The sequence below is a fragment of the Embiotoca jacksoni genome, unplaced genomic scaffold (assembly GCF_022577435.1).
Source record: "Embiotoca jacksoni isolate LCO1_2020_lvr unplaced genomic scaffold, fEmbJac1.0.p SCAF_26, whole genome shotgun sequence".
NCBI classification, from domain to species: Eukaryota; Metazoa; Chordata; class Actinopteri; family Embiotocidae; genus Embiotoca; species Embiotoca jacksoni.
Genome location: NW_027185377.1, coordinates 3,225,843 through 3,247,780, shown reverse-complemented (window position 1 = coordinate 3,247,780; position 21,938 = coordinate 3,225,843). Strand labels below are relative to the sequence as shown.

The 21,938-nt window shown below is 41.2% G+C and overlaps 1 protein-coding gene across 1 annotated transcript in view; it reads left to right on the top strand.

Moving 5' to 3' along the window:
• The window catches only part of LOC138204714 (ankyrin-3-like), a 96,513-nt gene that overhangs the window by 28,048 nt on the left and 46,527 nt on the right, over positions 1-21,938 (top strand). Inside the window, exons 5-24 of the mRNA XM_069160148.1 lie at positions 2,055-2,153; positions 5,551-5,736; positions 6,715-6,738; positions 9,065-9,163; positions 10,246-10,344; positions 10,828-10,926; positions 11,073-11,270; positions 12,602-12,700; positions 13,571-13,669; positions 14,620-14,718; positions 15,909-16,106; positions 17,439-17,537; positions 17,658-17,756; positions 18,503-18,700; positions 19,065-19,163; positions 19,468-19,566; positions 19,695-19,793; positions 19,997-20,092; positions 21,028-21,100; positions 21,527-21,586. Coding sequence (XP_069016249.1) covers positions 2,055-2,153; positions 5,551-5,736; positions 6,715-6,738; positions 9,065-9,163; positions 10,246-10,344; positions 10,828-10,926; positions 11,073-11,270; positions 12,602-12,700; positions 13,571-13,669; positions 14,620-14,718; positions 15,909-16,106; positions 17,439-17,537; positions 17,658-17,756; positions 18,503-18,700; positions 19,065-19,163; positions 19,468-19,566; positions 19,695-19,793; positions 19,997-20,092; positions 21,028-21,100; positions 21,527-21,586 — 2,221 coding nt within the window. The remainder of the gene's footprint in view (positions 1-2,054; positions 2,154-5,550; positions 5,737-6,714; positions 6,739-9,064; positions 9,164-10,245; positions 10,345-10,827; positions 10,927-11,072; positions 11,271-12,601; positions 12,701-13,570; positions 13,670-14,619; positions 14,719-15,908; positions 16,107-17,438; positions 17,538-17,657; positions 17,757-18,502; positions 18,701-19,064; positions 19,164-19,467; positions 19,567-19,694; positions 19,794-19,996; positions 20,093-21,027; positions 21,101-21,526; positions 21,587-21,938) is intronic.

Here is a 21,938-nt window from a genome sequence, read left to right as displayed (position 1 = left end):
ACACACACACACACACACACACACACACACTCACAAAGCTCTCCAGTTGTAAAATCATCTTTGTTGTGCGTCCCTGTTTGAGTGTGTGCATCCATGCGGATGAATGTGTACACAACTATTGTACACGCAGGGTCCATCTGTGTGTGTTTGTGTGCTGTGTCAGCAGCTCTGCAGTACGGACTAGCCCACACTCAATAGTCAGCACACGCACACACACATACACACACACACGGGGGACTTGTTGCCACAGCAACCATAATGATGTCAACGTCAAAGCCTCGACTGGAGCTGTTGAGAGGAAGAAAATAATGTCGATGAAGATGTTGGTATTGATGAGCTGACATCTTTACTGCTGCACTGAAACTGTTTAGTCCGTGGTTTTATTTATTTTATTTGACATGATTTAGAGGAGAAGGACTCTCTGACAGCTGATATTTAACAATAAAACTGATCAAAGTTTTTAACAAATTTCCTTGTGTATGTTGTGTTGGTGTTATGAATAGAGAGCAGCTTGTACACAGCATGATTCAACTGTAAAGTCTATAGTTACACAGTAATTACACGTGTGTCTGCTGTGTGTTTCTGACTGGACACAGGTTTTTGTTTACGCAAACAGTGAGTCTTGAAGGTCGCTGACGCTGCAGTTTTCTGCTGTTCTGTATTGTAAATTAAAGGAACAGTTGTAGTGGTTTTTTTTAATTGAATGAATTGATAAATGCGATATGATATGCGAGTAGATCAAACTTAGTGGAAACTGGTATTTTAGCTGTTTTTCCGTGCCGCTGTGGTTTTTTTTTAAACTAAGCTAACTGTAATCTGTCTATAGTTTCACATTTATTGTCGAGACGTAAAAGTGGTTTTAATCTTATTGTCCAATCCTTTGCAAAACATAATGATTTCCTAAAATAAGAAACTGACCCTTTAGCATTGCAAATTTCCACCTATTAAGTTTGTAATACAAATATTTTATTTAATTAAGTTAAAAAAAAAGAAAAGAAGAAGAATGAATTAGGTTGTGCAGTTACTAATCTGCAGTTTTATGTTGTTTTTTTTACCTTATAAATTAGTTTTGTGTTATCGGTCATAGCTGAATTCTGACAGTGAAGTTTAGGTAAAGTCCATTAAGTGAAAAAAAAAAAAATCCATCGGTGCAGAAACACCAGACGAAGCACAAAGAACAAGGAAGGAGGAGGATGAGGAGCTTTTTTTGTATGCTGACGTGTTGCTATGGAGATGTGTTTTCTTGTTCTAGTGCTGCACCACACACACACACACACACACACACACACACACACACACACACACACACACACACACACACACACACACACACACACACACACACACACACAGAGAGAGAGTCCTCTTTAACTTCAGCTCCAGATCAGCTCGTATCTGCCCTGTTATCAGGTGTGAGGTATGTACGGAGGTGACACTGTGTGCTCCACGACAAGTCTGCCGGAATAATCCCTGCTTTGAAAACGTCGATCAACCAGATCAAAGTTTGACTCTCAGTTCATGTGTGCAATAGCAAAATACTGTAAGATGATTAAGCTAATTCTCTTGAAATTCAGTGTGATAACCTTCGTATTGATCAAATCATCACTTTATTGCAAAATTCCTGCAAATCCAATATCGCCATTAAGCAGTAGTGCTCATTGATTTTCAGCGCTGGCCGCAGTGATGTAATGCAACCAGAGGTATTGATGGGATTGGTCACGATATCACCTGACTCTACTGTGAAGTCAGTCTGACAAATATTTATTGTGTTTGTAGTGCAGTAACGTTGCTCAACACGTTGTTTAACATTTATTTTACTCTATAGGTCTCATATTTTTCCTTAAATATGTCCTAAAAATAGCTATAATTGCATCGGTATCCTTTATATAATTAACTTACACAGCAGGTTGGCTGAACATGCGGAAAAGTGAAAACTTTCTGCAGACAAGCATCAATAAATACAAGATAAGACCTCTGTTTTTTTTTTTTTTTGTTATATCTGATGTTTGAACACCTCAGACCTCGTCATCATCCAGTGTTTCCTCTGTGTGCAGAATGGCTTCACTCCGCTGTACATGGCGGCGCAGGAGAACCACATGGAGGTGGTGCAGTTCTTATTGGACAACGGCTCCAGTCAGAGCATCGCCACTGAGGTAAACAAATATCACACACACACAAGCCCATAACAGCTTCTAATAGCTACCCTTTGTCCCAGCCTTCATTTAGTCTCCCTGTAATTACACTGCAACGTTATGACCAACAATGTCTTTGCTGCAAACGGTAAATAGGTGCCTGCTCCAGTGGCTGTGTGACATATGAAGCTACTAGGGGCAAAAAGGATGATGATTTTTTTTTAATAGATGAATCTGTTGCATGGAGAGAGTGGAAGAGGGAGAGTCAGCAGCAGCAGCAGGGTGACGATGTGTTCAGAGTGACCTTGGCTGCATACAGGAGGAGGAACCAGTGACGTTACAGGAGTCTCACATCTGTGAGCAGGCGCTACACTCCGAGCGTGTCACACTGATCCATCATCTGCAGTAACAACCGAAAGCCCTGCAACACTGACGTGTGACCAAACCAACCTCCGACTTTTCAGTTTCTCCTCTGAGTTGTGTTGTTTAGTTAGTAAGAGAGCGTGTCGCAACAGCCGTTAGCTAATAGTGAACAACTAGTCCTGGGTGTTGTCGTACCAATATGATCAGTTAAGTTTCAGTTCTGCCTCCATAAGAGAAGTATTATTATAGTATTTGGAGAAGTATACATTTACATTTCTACAAACTGCTTCTTTCTTTAATACAAGAAGTCACATTTTTTCAAAATATTACATATTTAAAAGGCAAGCAACCAAACTGCCCAAAAGCTGTCTATAGGCAATATAGAGTATGACCAGATTTATCCTTTTAAAATGAATTATAAAGCTTTATTTCGATTATATTTATGGATGTGTCTCATGTTTTTGGGGTAAACAAACCAAAACTGTCCCTGAAAGAGGCTGAAAACTCGACACAGCTGGATGTACTTTTCTGATTTTACATTCGTAGCTGCTGCGTGTCGGTGGGATGTTTACAGATCTCTGTCCTTGACATTTCACAAACAACTCCCTGGCACCTCTCCTTCCTCCTCGTCTTTCCTCTGTTTACCTCCTCCTCATCTCTCCGTCTTTCCCTGCATCAGTCCTTCTTTTGTCTGCCTCTCCTTCTCGTCCTCTCCCTGTTTTCCCACCACATCTCTCCTCCTTTCACTCTCCCCGCGGTCGGTGGGAGACGGACTGAATTATTCATGTGGGGAAATATATATCCATGTTTGAAGCATCTCCCAGTATTTAAATAATTCAGATTTAACCATTTCAGCAGAGCAAAGGGCAGAAAAAACATCTGAAAACCATTTTTAATATTTCATTTGGAATTGATCTTTTGTGTTGCATGTATTGTTGAGCATATTACATACATACGTCAGCATATAAATATTCTGCGTTAATATTCAAGATTTACTTTCAGATTTGAATCAAATTCAAGTGCTGCTCCTCCAGATTTGTAGATTTAAAGTTTGTCAGTAGCTTCATTACAATAAGTAGAGCTCCATTATTAAATAGCTTTCTGCTGCTGGAGCTGCTTAGTGCTGTTTGGCTGAAGGAAAATTGTGCTGCGTCACTGCAAGTCTTCAGGCTTGAAGACACAAATCAAAGCCTCTCTTTTAGGGCCTTTTTGTTTGCTGCTGCTGCTGCTGTACTTGTGCCTCAAGGTATTTTAGGACATTGAACTGGCTTTGTGTGTTTTTCTGAATCCTTAATGAAGCAGATGAAACAGGAGAGCAGTGCTCTGGGACAACTTCGGACTTTTTAAAATTCTTAAAAAGGCGAAATTTATGCAGTTGAATATGTTTGTGTGCCCGAGGGAATGTGTGTATGAGGTGCGTGTGTGTTTTGCAGACATGGCTTGTGGATCAGATTATGAACGTGTGTGTGTTTGTTTGTTTGTTTGTTTGTTTGTTTATTTGTGTAGACGTTGCGGCCCGTATAGTTTTGTGTGTGAGCCGTGCAGGATCTCCGAGGGAACGCTCTGCTTTGATGTGTGGGTGTGTAGTGATGCTGAGTCGGTTTTATCCAGACTGTCGGCGTTCTGTGTAAACAAACACACACACACACACACACACACACACACACACACACACACTCCTTGGCGCAGACACACACACATAATCTGTGGGTTGTTTTACTTGTGAGAAGTCTTTACTTTTCTGTGGTGATTCATGGATACGGCTGCTCGTAGCCTCTCATCTTGCCTGGGTTTGTGTGAGTAGCAGCGGTTTGCAGTTGGTCTCCTCTCGTCTGTTTCTCGGTTTGTGTCCATTAGCGGATACATTTCTTTTCGATTTGTCCTTGAGCGAGATGCTGAACTCCTCCCCAGCCACTTAAAGCATCTTTAGCGTATCAGCTAAAATGGCTAAATTGCTAAATGGCTATTAGATTGCCCTTCCAGGCATGCGACCCTTTATGTTAATCAGATGGCCACCTAACTGGTCGGGCTCATGTTGGATTAAAAACACTTTACCGTAAACGTCACAAAGTTACACGCTCAAGTCGGTGCGTGTCTAACCTACATCACCTACCATCTGATACGATCCCAGAAATAATCTGACCAGCAGTATATTATCTGTTTTAATCATGCTGGCTGCATGGATAGATAAAATTAAAACCATCAACATGTCTCACATAATTTACAACCTACATTGTCATTTTATACTTGAACTTTTAAACGTTTTCATACTGGTTCATTGCAGATTTAAATCATGTAAAATTATTAAATTGATGTGAAAATGTATTTTTATTTGATTTACTGTAAGACACAGCAGCGAGTATTCCCCATGCTGACAGTAAATTTAAAATTTCAGCCTGTGAGAGAACAAAAACACTCCAGTTATGTCTGTCTGAATGTTCCTTATGTTCTACAAGGAACATTAATCTGCGAGTCACCTTTGTTCGAAGCCAGAATTGTTACGTATGCCGTGTCTGGAAGTGTTGATGTTAGCAGCTGACGTCAAGAACAAGAAGGAGTCAGTGACTGTGTGATCTTTAGATGTCTCCTTTGCTGAGAGCAGTTTGAATGGCACCGAGTACGTACTCAATGCATTTTAATGCTATGATCAGGGAATCGATGTTTTTTTTAAAGTGGTGTACGGCTGCGGTACAAACAGACTCTGCAGTACTACAGATGAGGAATACGAACGTTACTCTGCTGCTGACCCCGATTGTCCTCGATCTGCTTAACAGGCAGACGGCTGAGGCAGCTGTCTGATTTATACAATGTAACTTTACACAGGAGGGCCGAAGCTGCAGTCAAGACCGTCATCAGCCACCTCCAAGGAATTTAATTTGACTTCCTCTGGCTGATGGTTTAAAGCAGCAGCAGCAGCAGCAGCAGCCCAGAAAAACCTCCCAAAATGTTTCCCCACTGAATCACATCAGGCGAATCTGAAGAGGTCTCACTGTTTTTCCTTCCTGTCAGTCAGTCGGTCCGTCAGTGACGTCCTTCTGTTTCTGCTGTTTTCCAGGATGGCTTCACTCCTCTGGCGGTGGCGCTGCAGCAGGGCCATGACCAGGTGGTTTCCCTCCTACTGGAAAACGACACCAAGGGGAAGGTCCGCCTCCCGGCGCTGCACATCGCCGCGAGGAAAGATGACACCAAGGCCGCCGCGCTCCTCCTCCAAAACGACCACAACGCCGATGTGGAGTCCAAGGTACACGCTCAGGACCCCTCAGCGGGACTCCAGCTCCCATCATGACCTGCTGTCGGACAGGAAGTGTTTGAGATGCTATCGGACTCATTCAGAGCCTCATGAAACCTATTATGAATTATGGGATAGATTCCAGTTTCTTCTTTTACTGACCCGGTGCCGGCGAGTTGTAGTTTCGTATTTAGTGGTGGTGATCTTCTCATTTTACCTGAGGAAGAAAGTGAAAAAGAATATTTCCCGAAATACCAAACTGTGTTTTTTTTGTCCTTTGGTTCTTACAATACAGCACATCATACAGCCTTATCTTTTTTTTTTTTTTTTTTTATAGGATTACCATTAGTTCAGTAAAAAAAAAAGTATTACAATATGCTGTTTTCTGAATTGATATACCATAAATCTCTTTTGTAAAAACCAAACTTACTCTCTAAAAATACACATGTAGCATCACAGACGCTGCTTCAATGAAAAGAAGAACTGGAAGTTGTGTTCATAAATCACAAAAGGTGTCATGAAGTTGTGAAAAGTGTCTGTTGTGTCTTTTTTTTTTTCACAGTGAAGAAAATCCTGAACACATTTTCAATCGGAGAAAGTTCAACAAGCGTTTATATTTTGGATGAAAGTCTCTCTTTTTCTTTTTTTTTTTGCCACTCAGGGCCAGAAACAAAGTCGTACAGAAATATTAGTGCAGCTCCACTTGCCACATATTTCTTGTCGAACAATTAACACAGTGTGAGGGAGAGTCGCGGTCCATCGTCCAGTTGTGTGTACTTCCTTGTGGTTCCCTTTCAGTTCTTCTCGTTGTCACATACCCATCCTACGGCTTGGTGCAACCATGGTGTCGGTGTTGTAGCTGTTGTGGTGCACTAACCACCCCATTCTCTCCTCCTCTTCCTCCTCCTCCTCCTCCTCCTACGTTTCCTCCCTCTATTTGTTCCTTATTCTGACCCTGCCGATCCCTCCCTGTTCCCCTTTCCCTTCCAGATGATGGTGAATAGAGCAACAGAGGTACATCTTCTTCTCCTCCTCCTCTTCTTCTTCATCTCTTCTCTTCTTCTTCTTCTTCTTCTTCTTCTTCTTCTTCTTCTTCTCCTCTCATTGTTCGCTCATCACCATTGCAAAGCCTTCTGTCTGCCAGCATGAACGCTTAAATGCTGGCATGAATGCTTTTGCTGCTGACAGCGCCTCACCCGTGTGCCTTTTTTTTAAGCCTGCATTGCATTTTGACTTTGCTTTGTGTGTTTGCCGTCGCTGCTTTGCGGCAGAAACTAGAAGAAAAACAACAACAATAGTATTTCAGTTATTTTCAGACCTAGAACTTCATTATCAGTTAATGCAGGTGGAACACAGGCTGCTAATACTTGTGTCGGAGTTGTAACTGTGCTGTAAGCCCACTGCAACAGCTCATAGGATAAATGGAGTTCATTTCCACAGCTGTAATTCCTTCAGTACATCAACAGAATCATGTTATAATCACGACTCTGTTGTTATAGAATATATATTTTTTAACAGAAATACCGATTTTATTTGTTTCCACTTTATTGTTTTTCCCAACTGATATAAATCTGTTGAGATAAACTGTGAAACGATGCTAAAGATAGGAGCCTGGTAGCTTAGCTTAAAAGACTTGAGACGGGGGGGGGGGGGGCAGCTTACCTCACTTGGTCCAAATGTAAAAAAAGGTTTCAAGAAACTGCCTCTTTGTGGGTTAATTTTTCATTAAAATAGAGAAATTAAAAACAACAAGTTGTGGTGCTAACTTTCAACTAGACAGCAAATAAGTGTATTTTCCCTGAAATGTCCAGATATTCCATTAATACCTTCACGGAGGCGCGAACAGTTTGTAAGAATGGATTTTGAACGATTGGCATGTTGCCTGCGAGTGTCAGATCATTTGACCCTCTTGGTTTTTTTTCTCCGTATGTACCATAAAAGGTTCTGTATGCATGCATCGGTTCTTTCCAACATTACCATACCCATTACTGTATAGCCAGCTAACATGTAAAAACAGCAAACAGCTGTGCCCAGTTGCAGTGCATTTTATTCCAAGCATAAACTCACATCAGACCTTCTGAAAACGCTTCCGCTGAGCCTTGTTGTCTTCGGGAGTTGTGTTAAATGTCTGTTGACGTTCTTTTCTCCATCCGCAGTAGCCGCTCTCAGTAATGTGATCCTCCTCCAGTTACTCTTATGTTTGTGTCGTCTATCAACTAAACATCGGTTTTTGCTGCTTCGGAAAAGAACAGAAATACAGAAAATAATAAACACATGCTCACAAGTTAGAACTGAACTGTTTAGAATTGATCAGAATAATGATTGATTTATGTTTTGGATGAATGTTTTTTTGTCCTTTCACATCCATCCAAGCTGGTTACTTACGTGTCTTTAAGCGGTTATATTAGTTTGACTTTTTTGTCTGATTGTTCCCTTAAAGCAGCCTTCTTTTTAAAACTACTTAGTCCTTGAACTCGGGTTGATGCATGTCTACCTGCATGTCTGGTTTCTGTACTTCCTGTCAGATGAAATCTTATTGCAGAAGAGTTGGACCGAAACAAAACCCTTACGGACACTCGGATGAATGAACTCGTGCATGTTTTCATTTGACAGGATGTTAAGCTGCTTACGTCTGCTTATATTTTTAATCCGTTCACTCCAAACCTGAACAATGTTAAGTCGTGACGCACCTTCCCAAATTATTACACGAAAAGTAAAACTATGCACTCAGTGGCCACTTTATTAGGTACACCTGCAAAATCTGAAATCACAGCTCCGCCAATAATTCCACCTTCAAGATATTTATCTTTGGTTTTGATTGATGGTGTCAGAAACATATTAATTTAATTATAGGTCTGTTGTTTCAACTGTTTCATTTTGATAGATGTACAATATTAGAAAAAAAACGTTTCAAACTAATACGAGCCCAGTACAACACCACTGCAAAATGTGATCCAAGTAATAAACAAGTTTGGAAAATTGGAACAAAATCTTACCATTAAACGCCTCGTTAAGAAACAACATGCATTGGTGCTGTTGTACTTTATTGCATTAGATTTTTATGGGTGTACCTAATAAAGTGGCCAGGGAATGTATTTTTATTATGAAAGTAAAAGCACTCCAGCACTTTTTAACTTTTAAGAGCATGTTTGACTCTGCTCAGCTTTGATCTGCTGCTTTCAGCCAGCCGCTGCTGCACTTGTATATGTAACGTCCCATCATGCTTTGCTCGATGCTCATTATGAGGCCGCTTTTCTTTTTTTTTTTTTTAGCTTCTTTTTTTCCACCTTCTCTTTAATTGACTCTCCTTCTGCGTGTGCTGTCTCTCGTCCCCTCTCAGAGCGGTTTCACTCCTCTCCACATCGCGGCTCACTACGGCAACATCAACGTGGCGACGCTCCTCCTGAACAGAGGGGCGGCTGTGGACTTCAAGGCGAGGGTAGGTGCTCTGCTTCAAAGACCACACACACACACACACACACACACACACACACACACACACACACACACACACACACACACCTTTTGAAGTGAGTGCTGCAGCGAGCACTCACTGGCGCTGAGATTAGAGGGCAGGATGATATGAAGGAATCTGAGCTTGTGTTTATGTGTGTTATTCTACAGCTGTGCTCGTCACTCTCCTGGAAACACACTCTCTTTTATCTGATAATCCGATGGACTGTAGGAGTGGATGCCGGGTTTATTGGTGTTGGACACTGTCGTCTCAAATTATTAAAGTCAATCAAAATAAATTCTGATCCAATATGGTCTTAGAGACGTTCAACTTTTGCTGTATTCTGTTCAATGTTTGAATCACCTTGTGTCCCTGTTTACAGTTCAATGTAGGGGAAACAGAATCAGAGAATAAGGCTGGTTGTATTGTGAATTTATATATTATCATCACTAGAAAAAGACCAAAACCAGCAATGAATTGTTTGTGTTGTGTTTGTTTACTTTCTCCTTTGCTAATTTTTCCCTGACATTTGTATCTTATTGTTGTTTTTTATGCAAAAAAAAGTAACAAAAGATTTATTATAGATATACAGGAAGTATTCAACATGAGGTTAAAGGTCCCAGTGAAACTTCGGAAGTAAAAAAAAAGTATCACGAGTCTAATGATTGTTGGATTTGGTGTTTTCACGAAATTTGTTGATTATAAGAAAAAGGTAGAATAACACCATTTCCTGTACATTAACTGTGTAAATGATGTGTTTTAGTGACATTATTTTTGAGAAAAGAAACCGTCTGTAGCCATAAACTCTTCCCAGTGCTTCCCCCTGCACAGCGATACCGTTAGCCTCTGACAGCTGAAGTTGCTGCGGCTAAACTGGTATATTGTCCCTCTAGAGGGGGATATTCAGCCAATTTCCTCCAGCACGGTCAAATACAGCACATTTTTCTCCAATTGAAGAAGTTGTATGTATTAAAATGCTGCAGTATTTTAGATTTTTCTGTTATTTAATGGTAAGTTTTCTTCTCTCTGTAGTTAATTGATGAAATGATGCTTTTCTTTTTCCGCAGAATGACATCACGCCGCTGCACGTGGCGTCCAAGCGCGGGAACAGCAATATGCTGCGACTGCTGCTGGAGAGAGGGGCCAAGATTGATGCACGGACAAAGGTACACACACACACACACACACACACACACACACACACACACACACACACACACACACACACACAGCCATTAATGTGACCCCTGAAAATCTATAATTATTCACTTGACATTTTACTGATAATTATTTGATGTTTAAAGGGGCACTTCAGATAGTTAGTGCTGCATTTTTATGAAGTTTTAGGCGTTCACGATCTTTGATTAGCTGCGTCAGGAAAATGGCAATAAAAAAAGATCAGCTTTCCTGTGTCAAATGTGTAGTCATTTATCTTCCACAACACGTACAGTAGTCGTTTTACATCATTTCTAAGGGCCAAAATCAGCTCAGTTTCAAGTTTCTGATTTTGAAGCCGAGGGATGTTTACCACCTTTAAACATACATGTCGCTCAAACCCTCCCACAGCCGTGTGATGCAATGAAGCATCGCCTGCAGTGTCCTGTCACGTCTCGTCTGTCGATGATGGTTGTTGCTGTTTGTTTTCGCAGGACGGTCTGACTCCTCTTCACTGTGGAGCGAGGAGCGGCCACGAGCAGGTGGTGGAGATGCTGCTGGACCGAGGAGCTCCGATACTGTCAAAGACCAAGGTACGCCTCCGACTCCTGCGTGGCTTCATCTTCTTACCTCTCATGTTGTTGTTTTTTTCCACACTGTCTGTATTTACGTACTCAAGAACGACAGGACACATTTGAAAACTGACCCCATGTTAACTTGTGACCTTCTTCCCCTCCAGAACGGTCTGTCTCCTCTCCACATGGCGACACAGGGCGACCACCTGAACTGCGTCCAGCTGCTGCTGCACCACGAGGTGCCCGTGGACGACGTGACCAACGACTACCTGACGGCGCTGCACGTGGCCGCCCACTGCGGCCACTACAAGGTGGCAAAGGTCATCGTGGACAAGAAGGCAAATCCCAATGCCAAGGCACTGGTGAGGATACAAAAATGTTTTTTATGGAAGAGGGTGTCAGGGGTTGGAGGGGCTCTGGAGAGACCTGATGGAGAGATGAAGAAAGACGCAAGCTTGTGGGAAATGAAAGAAATAGAGACGGTCACAAAGAGGTTGTGACTTTATTTAACCCACAAATGTTTTGGAAAAACATTTTGCTGGATATTCAAGCAGGAATAAAAGCTCAAATTGATGTGATTTTTGTGGTTTAAATTCATTTTTTTTGTACCACACTGATAGGCGAGATAAAATATTGATGGTTTGACATGAGAGGAAATCCGTTCACAGATTTAATTATTTTTACATTAGCAATAAAATTTAAATGACAAATTTATCACAGAGCTCTTAGATGACAGAGTAAAATGCGACTTTAATGTAACGGTTCAACTTTTGAGCGATCTGTGAAGCCCCTGCATGTTCATTTAATAAGGTGAATGTTTAAAGGGGATTAATATCTGGAATAAAAAAAGATGAGCTCTCTGCTGAAGCTGCAGCGTTGCAGCTATACTCTCGATGATTTCATCTCTCAGCTCACCAGAAGTTCCCTCCCTCCTTTCAAGTCTTTCATTTCACCTCTCCTTCCTTCCTTTTTCTCATTCATCTCCTTCATTAACCCTTTACGATTTGTCTGTTTGGAGGGGAAAAAATGGAAACAGGAGACTTTAATGGAGGAGAAAAAAAAAGATGAAGGAGATTAAGGAAGGAATAAAAGAGAGTCTCTAACCTCGGCCACTATCTTGGCATAGGACGAGTATCCGTGTTCTGTAACGGAAGAAGTCTGGGTGTGGTTAGAGCGCTGGGACTTTATAGCTGTAGAGAATGAGTCTAAAGAAAAAAAAGGACATGGAGAGGAAAATGAAGTCATAGGACTGAGCCAGAAACCTCAAAGCCAGGAGAGTAAGCGAGGGAGGGAGGGAGGGAGGGAGAGGGGGAGGGGGGGCAGAGAGTGTACAAGTCGGCGAGAGGAAAAGTGAGTTGCAAAGAAAAGTATCTTATTTCAGTGCTGTGTAGTTTTTATTTTTTTCATAGCTTACAGTCGACTCGATTATTTCCACACATGCTTGTCTGGTTTGCATGCTGAGGTTTTAAGAGAAAAAGCTACAGAAAGAAGGGAGGGGGGCGGGGGGGTTGAGATGAAGGGGAAAAAAGGTTCCTCTTTGTACTGTATTTTCCACTCGTTGCTCCAGATTTGTGTTGCGCCTGCTCTGCGAGACTTTAAAAAAAAAAAAACACACGCAAAGACTTTCTGGACTTTTTTTTATTAGTGTTTTTCTACTTTTAAAAGAGTTTCTTTTTGTTTTGTTTGTTTCTAGAATGGTTTCACGCCCCTGCACATCGCCTGTAAGAAAAACCGAGTCAAGGTGATGGAGCTGCTTCTGAAGCATGGAGCGTCAATACAGGCAGTCACTGAGGTAGGGGTGCGTGTGTGTGTGTGTGTGTGTGTGTGTGTGTGCGTGCGTGCGCGTAATTTGTTTTAACAGTGAAAAAAGCTTGTACACATACTGTGCTACTGTACAACTCTCCTCCACTACATTTACAGTTGTTTTCTACTTTGAAGATTAAAATGTTTTATTCTGTAGATGCTTCAAAATTCTTATCAAGTGCTTTTTGTCTTAAACGTGAGTCCTAAAAGTCTTCTTGTCTTAAAATAGAAGAGAATCCGCCATTTGTAATTTGCCCTTTTCTTTGAGTAACATCTTGGTTTGCACTTTGTTATTGAGTATTTACACTATTAATGTATATACTTATATATATATATATACTGTTGGCAAGTTTATTTATGTATTTATCAGTTTTAACATAACTCTTTGTCTTTGATACTTTTAGTAGAAAATGAACTGATTATAAATGTGCATCAGGTCAGGTCACGGATAATGTTATCTTTTGTAAATACCAGTTCGTGAATATAAAGTTTCATTTTTAGCAAACATAGTCCCTGGTGCTTTTAATGGGGACTATTTCCAGCTGCAGATTAATACACATAATACTCTCATAACAACTCTACATGTATGGGATTAAGATTGATGTGTTTTTAAATAGTTTGTGGATTCTAATGGAGCTCTGACACAAAGGAATAACATACAGTGTAGTTGGATTACAACGCACGGACAATTTATTACTCAGTTTTGGTATTTTTATAATGTTTGTTGACAATAAGAAAACGAGAAAAACACCATATCTGAAGAGGGTTTTGTTCATATGTGACACCGTAACATTTCATGAGCTGAGAGAAGACGGTTGTTCTTGGATTTATTCTCTTTTCTCTACGTCTCTCGCTCCAGTCCGGACTGACGCCGATCCACGTCGCAGCGTTTATGGGACACGATAACATCGTCCATCAGCTAATCCACCACGGAGCTTCACCAAACACAAGCAATGTGGTGAGTTCAGGAACTCCCTCACTTCCGTTTCCTCTTTCTTTGTGTCTCAATCCAGATTGAGTGGTCATGCTACCGCTGCATGTGTAAATGAGCAACTGTTTGCTAGCCATTGGGCTCTCGCGCGTGTACGTCGAGTTTGCAACTTGTCCTCTGCTGCCCCCGTGTGGCCAAAGAAATCAATTGGATTTTCTTTTTTTTCTTTTTTTCTAATTTAAAAATATTTTTCACATTGTTGTATTTGAACTTAATAAAAACGTAGATAAAAGTTCTGAGTTCTTCCGTCACTGATAATACTCGTTTCACAGAAAAAGATTGTTAAATTCAAACCTTTTAAAGATACTTAACTCATACTTCTGTCAGAAATTCCTCCAAAATCTCTGCAGACAGTAGAGAAAACCTGCGTAGAAGGACAACAGGTGTTTAAATGCCGTTTGTATGTACGGAAAGGATCTCTTCTTATCTTTTTTTTGTAATCATCAGCACTCTTCGATAGACTCTACAAACTACTGCTGACCTGGTTAACACTTCATTAAAGTGAAGAAATGGAGAACGATAGATATATGTGTGTGTGTGGGGGGGGGGGGATGACTGTACTGCACAGTCAACTCTTCAACCCTAAAGTATTTGGTCGCCCACGCTGTGTCTGTGGCCAGGTTACCGTAGAAACGGAGCATTATGGGATGTCATTATGGTGAGCTGGGTGTGGAGAGCGAGGGGGTCTCGCTCTCCCTCTCCCTCTCTCTCTCTCTCGCTCTCTCCCTCCCTCAGCAAAGAGGGAATTTCTACAACATGTTCGAATGAGCAGAGATTTGGAGAAGCTTTTAAAACTTTGGAATAACAATCGGTCGCCCTCTCTCTCTCTCTCTCTCTCTCTCTCTCTCGTGTGTGTGTGTGTGTGTGTGTGTGTGTGTGTGTGTGTGTGTGTGTGTGTGTGTGTGTGTGTGTTTCAGAGGGGAGAGACAGCGCTCCACATGGCAGCGAGGGCGGGACAGTCAAACGTGGTCCGATATCTGGTCCAGAATGGAGCACGAGTCGATGCCAAGGCCAAGGTAGACTCTCTGTCGGCTACGATACCTTTTATCTGTGTGTGTGTGTGTGTGTGTGTGTGTGTGTGTGTGTGTGTGTGTGTGTGTGTGTGTGTGTGTGTGTGAGTCCCTTTTTTAGACTTTTATAGACACTGAATGTGAGCCTGAGTGTGTGTCGGTATGTTTGTGTGGTTGTGTCTTTGCACGTTTCTAATTACTGAGTCATTACAGTGCAGAAAAGAACCGCTCCTCTTGTTTCCAAAATGTTCTCTTCATCATATCGTAAGAAAAGAAAAAGAAACTTTGATGGGAAACTGCCACCACATAATGATGTAAATCAGTTGTTTACACGCATGCTCATTTCTTTTAGTTTAATATACCACAAAGAGAGTCCCACCCATGACGTAAGAGAAACAATTCATTTAAATTTGCCTGACTAGTTTAAATGGACGGCTTCTGATGAGCGAGATTTTGTACAAAATACGTGAATAATTTAAAAAAAAGAAGCTGAATCTGCAGCTGTCCTTGGCTTTATGGTGCTTCGTAGCACATTGTTTTACTGTTTAGACCAAACATGTAGTGTTTTGGTTCGCTCTCACTGCTCCCATGGTGCTTTCGTTGGATGCAGCAGGCAGCTACAAGCTCTTTGCGCTACCTTTTCAGCACCAAACAAAAAACAGCCGCAGTTTGCATAACGCTAGTTAACGTAATGTAGAGCCAGATATTTCCTTCGGGAGTTTCTATAGAAACCAAAAACAAAGCTAAAAGAGTGAATATAGGGTTTACATTTTGAACAGAATAATTGGCAACTGTGATGTCACCTATTGATTTGTGAACTGCCATTTCGAAGCCTTGAGTCTTGAATTTTGGCCGTCGCCATCTCTCTCTGAGGCCTAATATCTAATTAATTATGGAATTATTTTCAGAAGCACAACCAGAACTCTGATCCGAAGGAGTGAATTTAGCAAATGACACCATGATGACTTGTGAACAAAACTATTGACTTTGTATTTCATGAGACAAGTTGATGCTTTTTCAACAGGAATCTGATATTTTTTTGGAGCCAGCCCCCAGTGGCCCTCGGTGGTATTGCACTTTAAGGCACTTCTACGTTGGCTTTACATTTCAGTCCCGGAAACTACGTCCATTTTTACACACGGTCTATGAACCAGAATCACGACTCAAAATATTGAAGTTGCTGATATTGTTGCCAGGACGACCAGACTCCGCTGCACATCTCCAGCCGTCTCGGTAAGCCGGACATCGTGCACCAGCTGCTGGCCAACGGAGCATCGCCGGACGCCACGACCAACTCGGGCTACACACCTCTTCACCTGGCCGCCAGGGAGGGACACAGAGACATAGCTGCTGCGCTGCTGGACCAAGGAGCCAGTCTGGGCATCACGACGAAGGTCAATATCAAACTAACACAGAAACATACGCTCATACACCAATACTAGCCCGAAAAAAAAGAAAATTTAAGGAGTTCAAAGTGGAGGATGAATCCAGATCTTTAGTACATTTTACATACTTTGCTGCTGGTTTTTCGGCCTCGAACAGGAAGAGTTCCGAAAATCTGAAATATACGATCGCTGTAGGGATTGCTGCAACATTTGGACTCGGTGAAGTCAAATGATCGGGGAATACCAGTTACAGTTGACGGGCTGCCAGCGGAACAGTTGGGTCATAGCAGTGTTGGGAGTCTTAAGGCTCTGTTGCTGAAAGAAACATTTGTTTTGGTTTGGCTCAGTTTTCTTTGAGTGTTTTTCATTTCAAGGCCTCAAACTGCAGCGTTGTGTTTTATGGCCACCGATAAGACTTTTAGAAAAATCCTAGATATGATGTTCTAGGTGATTCTTTGTCATGTCTGGATGAGCAACAGGCTCCACTTTTGTTGCCTTTATTGTGAATTTCTTCAGGTTTGCTCTTAGCCATTTTGCATTGGCTAATTGTTGTTACTTCACTGGTCTGTAAAGGTCACAGATCAAATGTATTGTCCTTAAAAAGAGCTTCGGTGGGTATTTAAAAGTCCTAAATGTAATAAATTCTTAAATACATTTTCCAGCCTGTAATGAAAGATTTTTGTAGTTGCTCGCAGCCTGTTGAGACATTCAGGTCAAGTTCATTGACTCCAAATGGTCAAGTGTTGATTTTAGCAAAAGCTTCAACTGAACTGAGGGATTAAATCATTTTTTATTTAATTTATCCATACTTTGTCATAGTAATTAGATGACTTATATATTTCTTTCTTTCATTCTTTCTTTCTTTCTTTCTTTCTAAGTATTAGTCACCTCCCTGTTTGCATGCATACAAAGATAAGCACAGACTATACAATAATGCACACACACACACTCTCTCTGTTCCCTCATGGCAGAAGAATCTGATGTAACTACACACATCAAACTTCTCCACCCTGAGCATTAAATATTTTCTCATTCTTGAACACCACATAATCAGTTCTCCATGTTATCATGACATAACCCCGCAAATGACTCAGAAATGATTAGACACACATGGTTTTGTGTGCGTGTGTGGGGCGACGGTGAACACCCAGAGTTCGAACCTGCAGGTGGGGTCTCTGTGTGGTGTTTGCGTAGGTTTCCATAATGGATGGATGGTTTTGTGATGCAGCCACGGTTTGGACACAACGTCTTTGGAAGACGTGTAGTAGTGTTCAATCATCAACCCCCCTTCGTGTTAAATGCGGTGTAATAATCCTTTTCTGTTGCTGTGTGTTTCTCCAGAAGGGCTTCACCCCTTTGCACGTCGCAGCCAAGTACGGGAAGATGGAGGTGGCCAACCTGCTGCTGCAGAAGAACGCTCCGTCCGACGCTGCTGGGAAGGTAACGGGCGTGTGGCTGCGTGTCCGAGCGACAATAACACGTGCACAGTACACTGTGTCCTTTCCATCACCACCGCTCAGACTGTCACCACCTTAACAAAGCCTGTGTCTGTGTGTTCAGAGTGGTCTAACTCCACTGCATGTGGCGGCGCACTACGATAACCAGAAGGTGGCGCTGCTCTTGCTCAACCAGGGAGCTTCACCGCACGCTGCTGCCAAGGTAAGAGTGCAGCCACAGCGAGTGTGTCGAAAGGAGGTGAAATAAAAGGGTCCTTAATGCATTAATGCACCAAAACCTCTCTCCCCCTCTCTCTGTGTGGCTCGGGGTGAGAGCAGGATGACCTAGTTTCAGTCACCCACATCAATTACTCTCTGCTCTAAAGGCTGGCTGGATGCTCCTTCCTCTCTAACAGCATCTATCCAGAGAGAACTGACGCTGACACAGCAACGCTCCAATAACTTTTACTCTGTGATCAAACACTGAAAAAACAAATATTTCTGGCTATGATTTTCAGCTAATACTTTAAAGGGAATATCTTAATCTATCTTATATAAGTGGTTAAAATATTGTGCATGTTAATCAATCGGTTAATCTATCAAAGGAATAAAGGAAAGAGAACTGGGATGGAAAATATTTCTGAAACTAGTTTAATTATTTAACATCACAACATTGCAGCTTTATGCAAAATTACACTGAAGATCATCACATTTATGTTTACACAGGAAAAAACAAAAATCATCAACCACTTATTTTGTTAGTTTTTGATTAAAAATTTTCTTGGACAAACTATTGTGAAGGAATATTTACACATTTTTGGAAATGCACTGATTCTTGTACTGGCAAAGTGTTCGATGAGAAGCTGCGCTCATATTCGTCTGTTAGGCATAAAACATGCTGGTTAGCTTCACCATGAATCATCTTGGTGTGAGGAGAACCAGTAAAGTCTCTTCTTCCTTGTTGTGCAGAACGGTTACACTCCGCTCCACATCGCGGCGAAGAAGAACCAGATGGAGATAACCACGACGCTGCTGGAGTACAGCGCCTCCACCAACACGGTGACGCGGCAGGGAATCACTCCTCTGCACCTCGCGGCGCAGGAGGGCAACGTGGACATCGTGACGCTGCTGCTGGCCCGAGACGCTCCCATCAACACGGGCAATAAGGTACGAGACGCATGCGTGAACACTGACTGATGTCTGGCTCTCACAAGCACACGTGGTACTTAGATGAGATTAATGAATGACAATGTATAGTGTATGTTTTTAAATACCTTTATTTTATGTTAAAAAAATTTACTTTCTTTATCCAAGACTCCAAGATTTTGACATTTATTTCTTTTAGCATTCAGTTTTTGATGTTTTCTGTCCCGTGTGATTTGTCACCATAATGTGCAAACCTGCCATCTTGCTTAAAAAACTTGCTTTATTTCACTCTTTCTCAGTTGTACCGTCCGGTACTCGGCACTTTTCTATCCCTCTGTCTTTCTCTGTATTTAATGGTCTCTCTGTCTCCTCTCTGTATCCTCAGTCTGGTCTGACTCCGCTCCACCTGGCTGCCCAGGAGGATAAAGTCAACGTTGCTGAGGTCTTAGTGAACCAGGGAGCGACCATAGACCCTGAGACCAAAGTAATCACAGTGTCTTCTTGTTTTAGGGTTAAAGTGATCAAGTATTTTGGTTCTTTTCCTGTTTCATACCACCATAGATTAAATATTGTGGGGTTTTGCATGTTGCATCTGTCCCATTAGTCACACCTTTTAGTATTCGTGAGTAGTCAAGTGTGTTATATGAGGGATCATTTCCAGCTTTTGCGCACACAGAGTTCATCTGGCTGATGAGAGCTCACCTCTTAGTCAGACAACGAAGATGCAGTACTTCTACCAGTGTCTGGTTGATCATCTGTTCGCTGATCACATTCCTCTGTGTCATCAGCTGGGATACACTCCTCTCCATGTGGCCTGTCACTATGGCAACGTGAAGATGGTCAACTTCCTGCTGAAAAATCAGGCGAAGGTCAACGCCAAAACCAAGGTAACCGTTTTGAGATTTGAGCACACGCATGTTTTCATAGTGTTTCCCCAGCACTGATTGCGTGTGTATCATAAATGCATTTTGATGTATGTGTATGTAACTTTTATCTCTCGTTGCCTCCTCTGCAGAACGGTTACACGGCTCTCCATCAAGCTGCACAGCAGGGACACACACACATCATCAACATGCTGCTGCACCACGGAGCGTCGCCCAACGAACTCACTGCTGTGAGTACACTCAGGAAAAAAAAAAAAAAAAAAACTGTATTAATCACTGCTAAATGTTTTAATCTGCCTCAAAACTGTCTTCTGTTCTCTTTCTCTAAATTCTACCAGAGGTAGCAATTATATTAGAAAAGAAATCATTTGATCTTAGTTAATCCTAATAAAATCTCTCACCTTGTTTATTTTCTATTTTTTTTTTAATCCAGAATGGGAACAGTGCTCTGTCCATCGCCAGGAGGCTCGGCTACATCTCTGTAGTCGACACACTCAAGGTGGTCACAGAGGAGACGCTCACCACTCAGGTACGCGTGTGTTTAAAATACGCAGTTCATGTTGGTCTGGTTGACTGAAATGTGGAGCTTCTCGAATCTTTCTCTTTGCGGTATAAAACAAGCCTATAAAGACATTTCTTTCTTTTTAATCAGAGTCAGAACACAGCTCAATAAATAAATGTCCAAACATTCTCATTCTGAATTACCATCTCGTGGCCTTTTTTCCCATTTAACAAGGCCTGTGATAAGAGACAAGCTTTATTGCCAAGCTTTCTTGTGAGTGTTAGTATGGTTATATTCTAATAGTCATAATTTTTTGATGCTGTTTGCTGTTGATACGACTCAACACTTCCTCCATGCTCACCTCATTACTTAATATACGTTCAGATGTCAGTTCTACTTGGCCTTTTTTTTTTAAATTTTATTCTGATTCGAGCTATTCTCAGTGAGACTTCCTCCAAAAATATTTCATAATAAAAGCCTTCTAGTGGCACAGAGGATATTTTCTTTCCTGGTAATCTTGGTACTACTACTAACAATAAAAATAATGATAAAATAAAAAATTACACTCACTGAGTAATTTCTTAAATTAACAATGTAAACGCACATCGAAATAAATGTATCTTTAAAAAGACTTTTATTTTGAAACATCTGCAGGAAGTTAAAGGTTTTTATTGACAGTAGTTTAAGTTCAGAAAAAAGTACAGCAAAAAGAAATGAAATTGTGATTGTTGTTTTACTGAAGTTTGCATGATGTCCACCCTGGTCAAGTTACCACCCTTGTTGTTTTTTTACGCAGGTTTAATATTGTTTGTGCTGTCTGGATTATTTGAGTACCATCTTTTATTTGAGAATATTGAGGATTGAACTAGTTTAAAAAAATAAAGTTATGAAGGGGTACGTGTAAAAATCCCACGCATATATCAACATCAGCGTCGTATTAAGATCCTGTCTCTGTTCGACAGACCGTGACAGAGAAGCACAAGATGAACGTCCCTGAGACCATGAACGAGGTGCTGGACATGTCCGACGACGAAGGTGAGGCGTCACTCTACAGCTTATTGATGTGTAAATCTGACTTTAAAGCCTGTTATCCTCCATTAAACCTAACCTCAGTCACAAAGTCTTGAAGGGAGAGCCAAAGTCTATAAAACATCAGCCTGAGTCCCATTTGGTCTTTAAACTAGAACAGGGTGAGGTCCAAGTGCTTTTCCCCCTTTGTTGTTGTCAAGGAAACATATTTTGTTGTTGCTGCTGAGTGATTCAAGTTTTGTTTTTCCATCATTAACTTATTTATTTCTTATGTCATCATGTTATGTCGAACCCATTTATAATGTACAGTAAGCACTTTCATTTTCAGTTCTTTCATTGCCTCTAATTTTGTCAAAAAATTAATTTCTCCATATTTTTTTTGGTTCTCTTTTTTTTTTCTTCCTCTAACTCTCCTCTATCCCGAACACACAGTCCATAAAGCCAATGTCCCCGAAATGCTCACAGAGGACTATTTTTCTGATGTGGAAGAAGGTATTTTTCATTTTTATTCATGTTTTTGTTTTTCTTCTTTAAATCCTCTTCTTTTACAACTCTTCTCGTTTCTCACTTCTTTATTCTGAACATTTCCCATCTCTGATTTTCCTTATTAACCCTATTGCAGTGGTGTCAAGATTTATATGTCTATTTTATTTAACTGAAAATGGGACAATCCTGTGGTTGGATTGCGTTTCACTGCCGTAAAGGCAGGCTTTTATATTTAAGGCAAAGCGTTGATATTAATATCTTCTACAAGGTTATAATCAGTTAATGTACCTGCTGTGGGCCTTCAAATTGGAGTCTTTTTGTCTTTTAATATTTTTCCAAATGTTTCCCAAAACCTCTC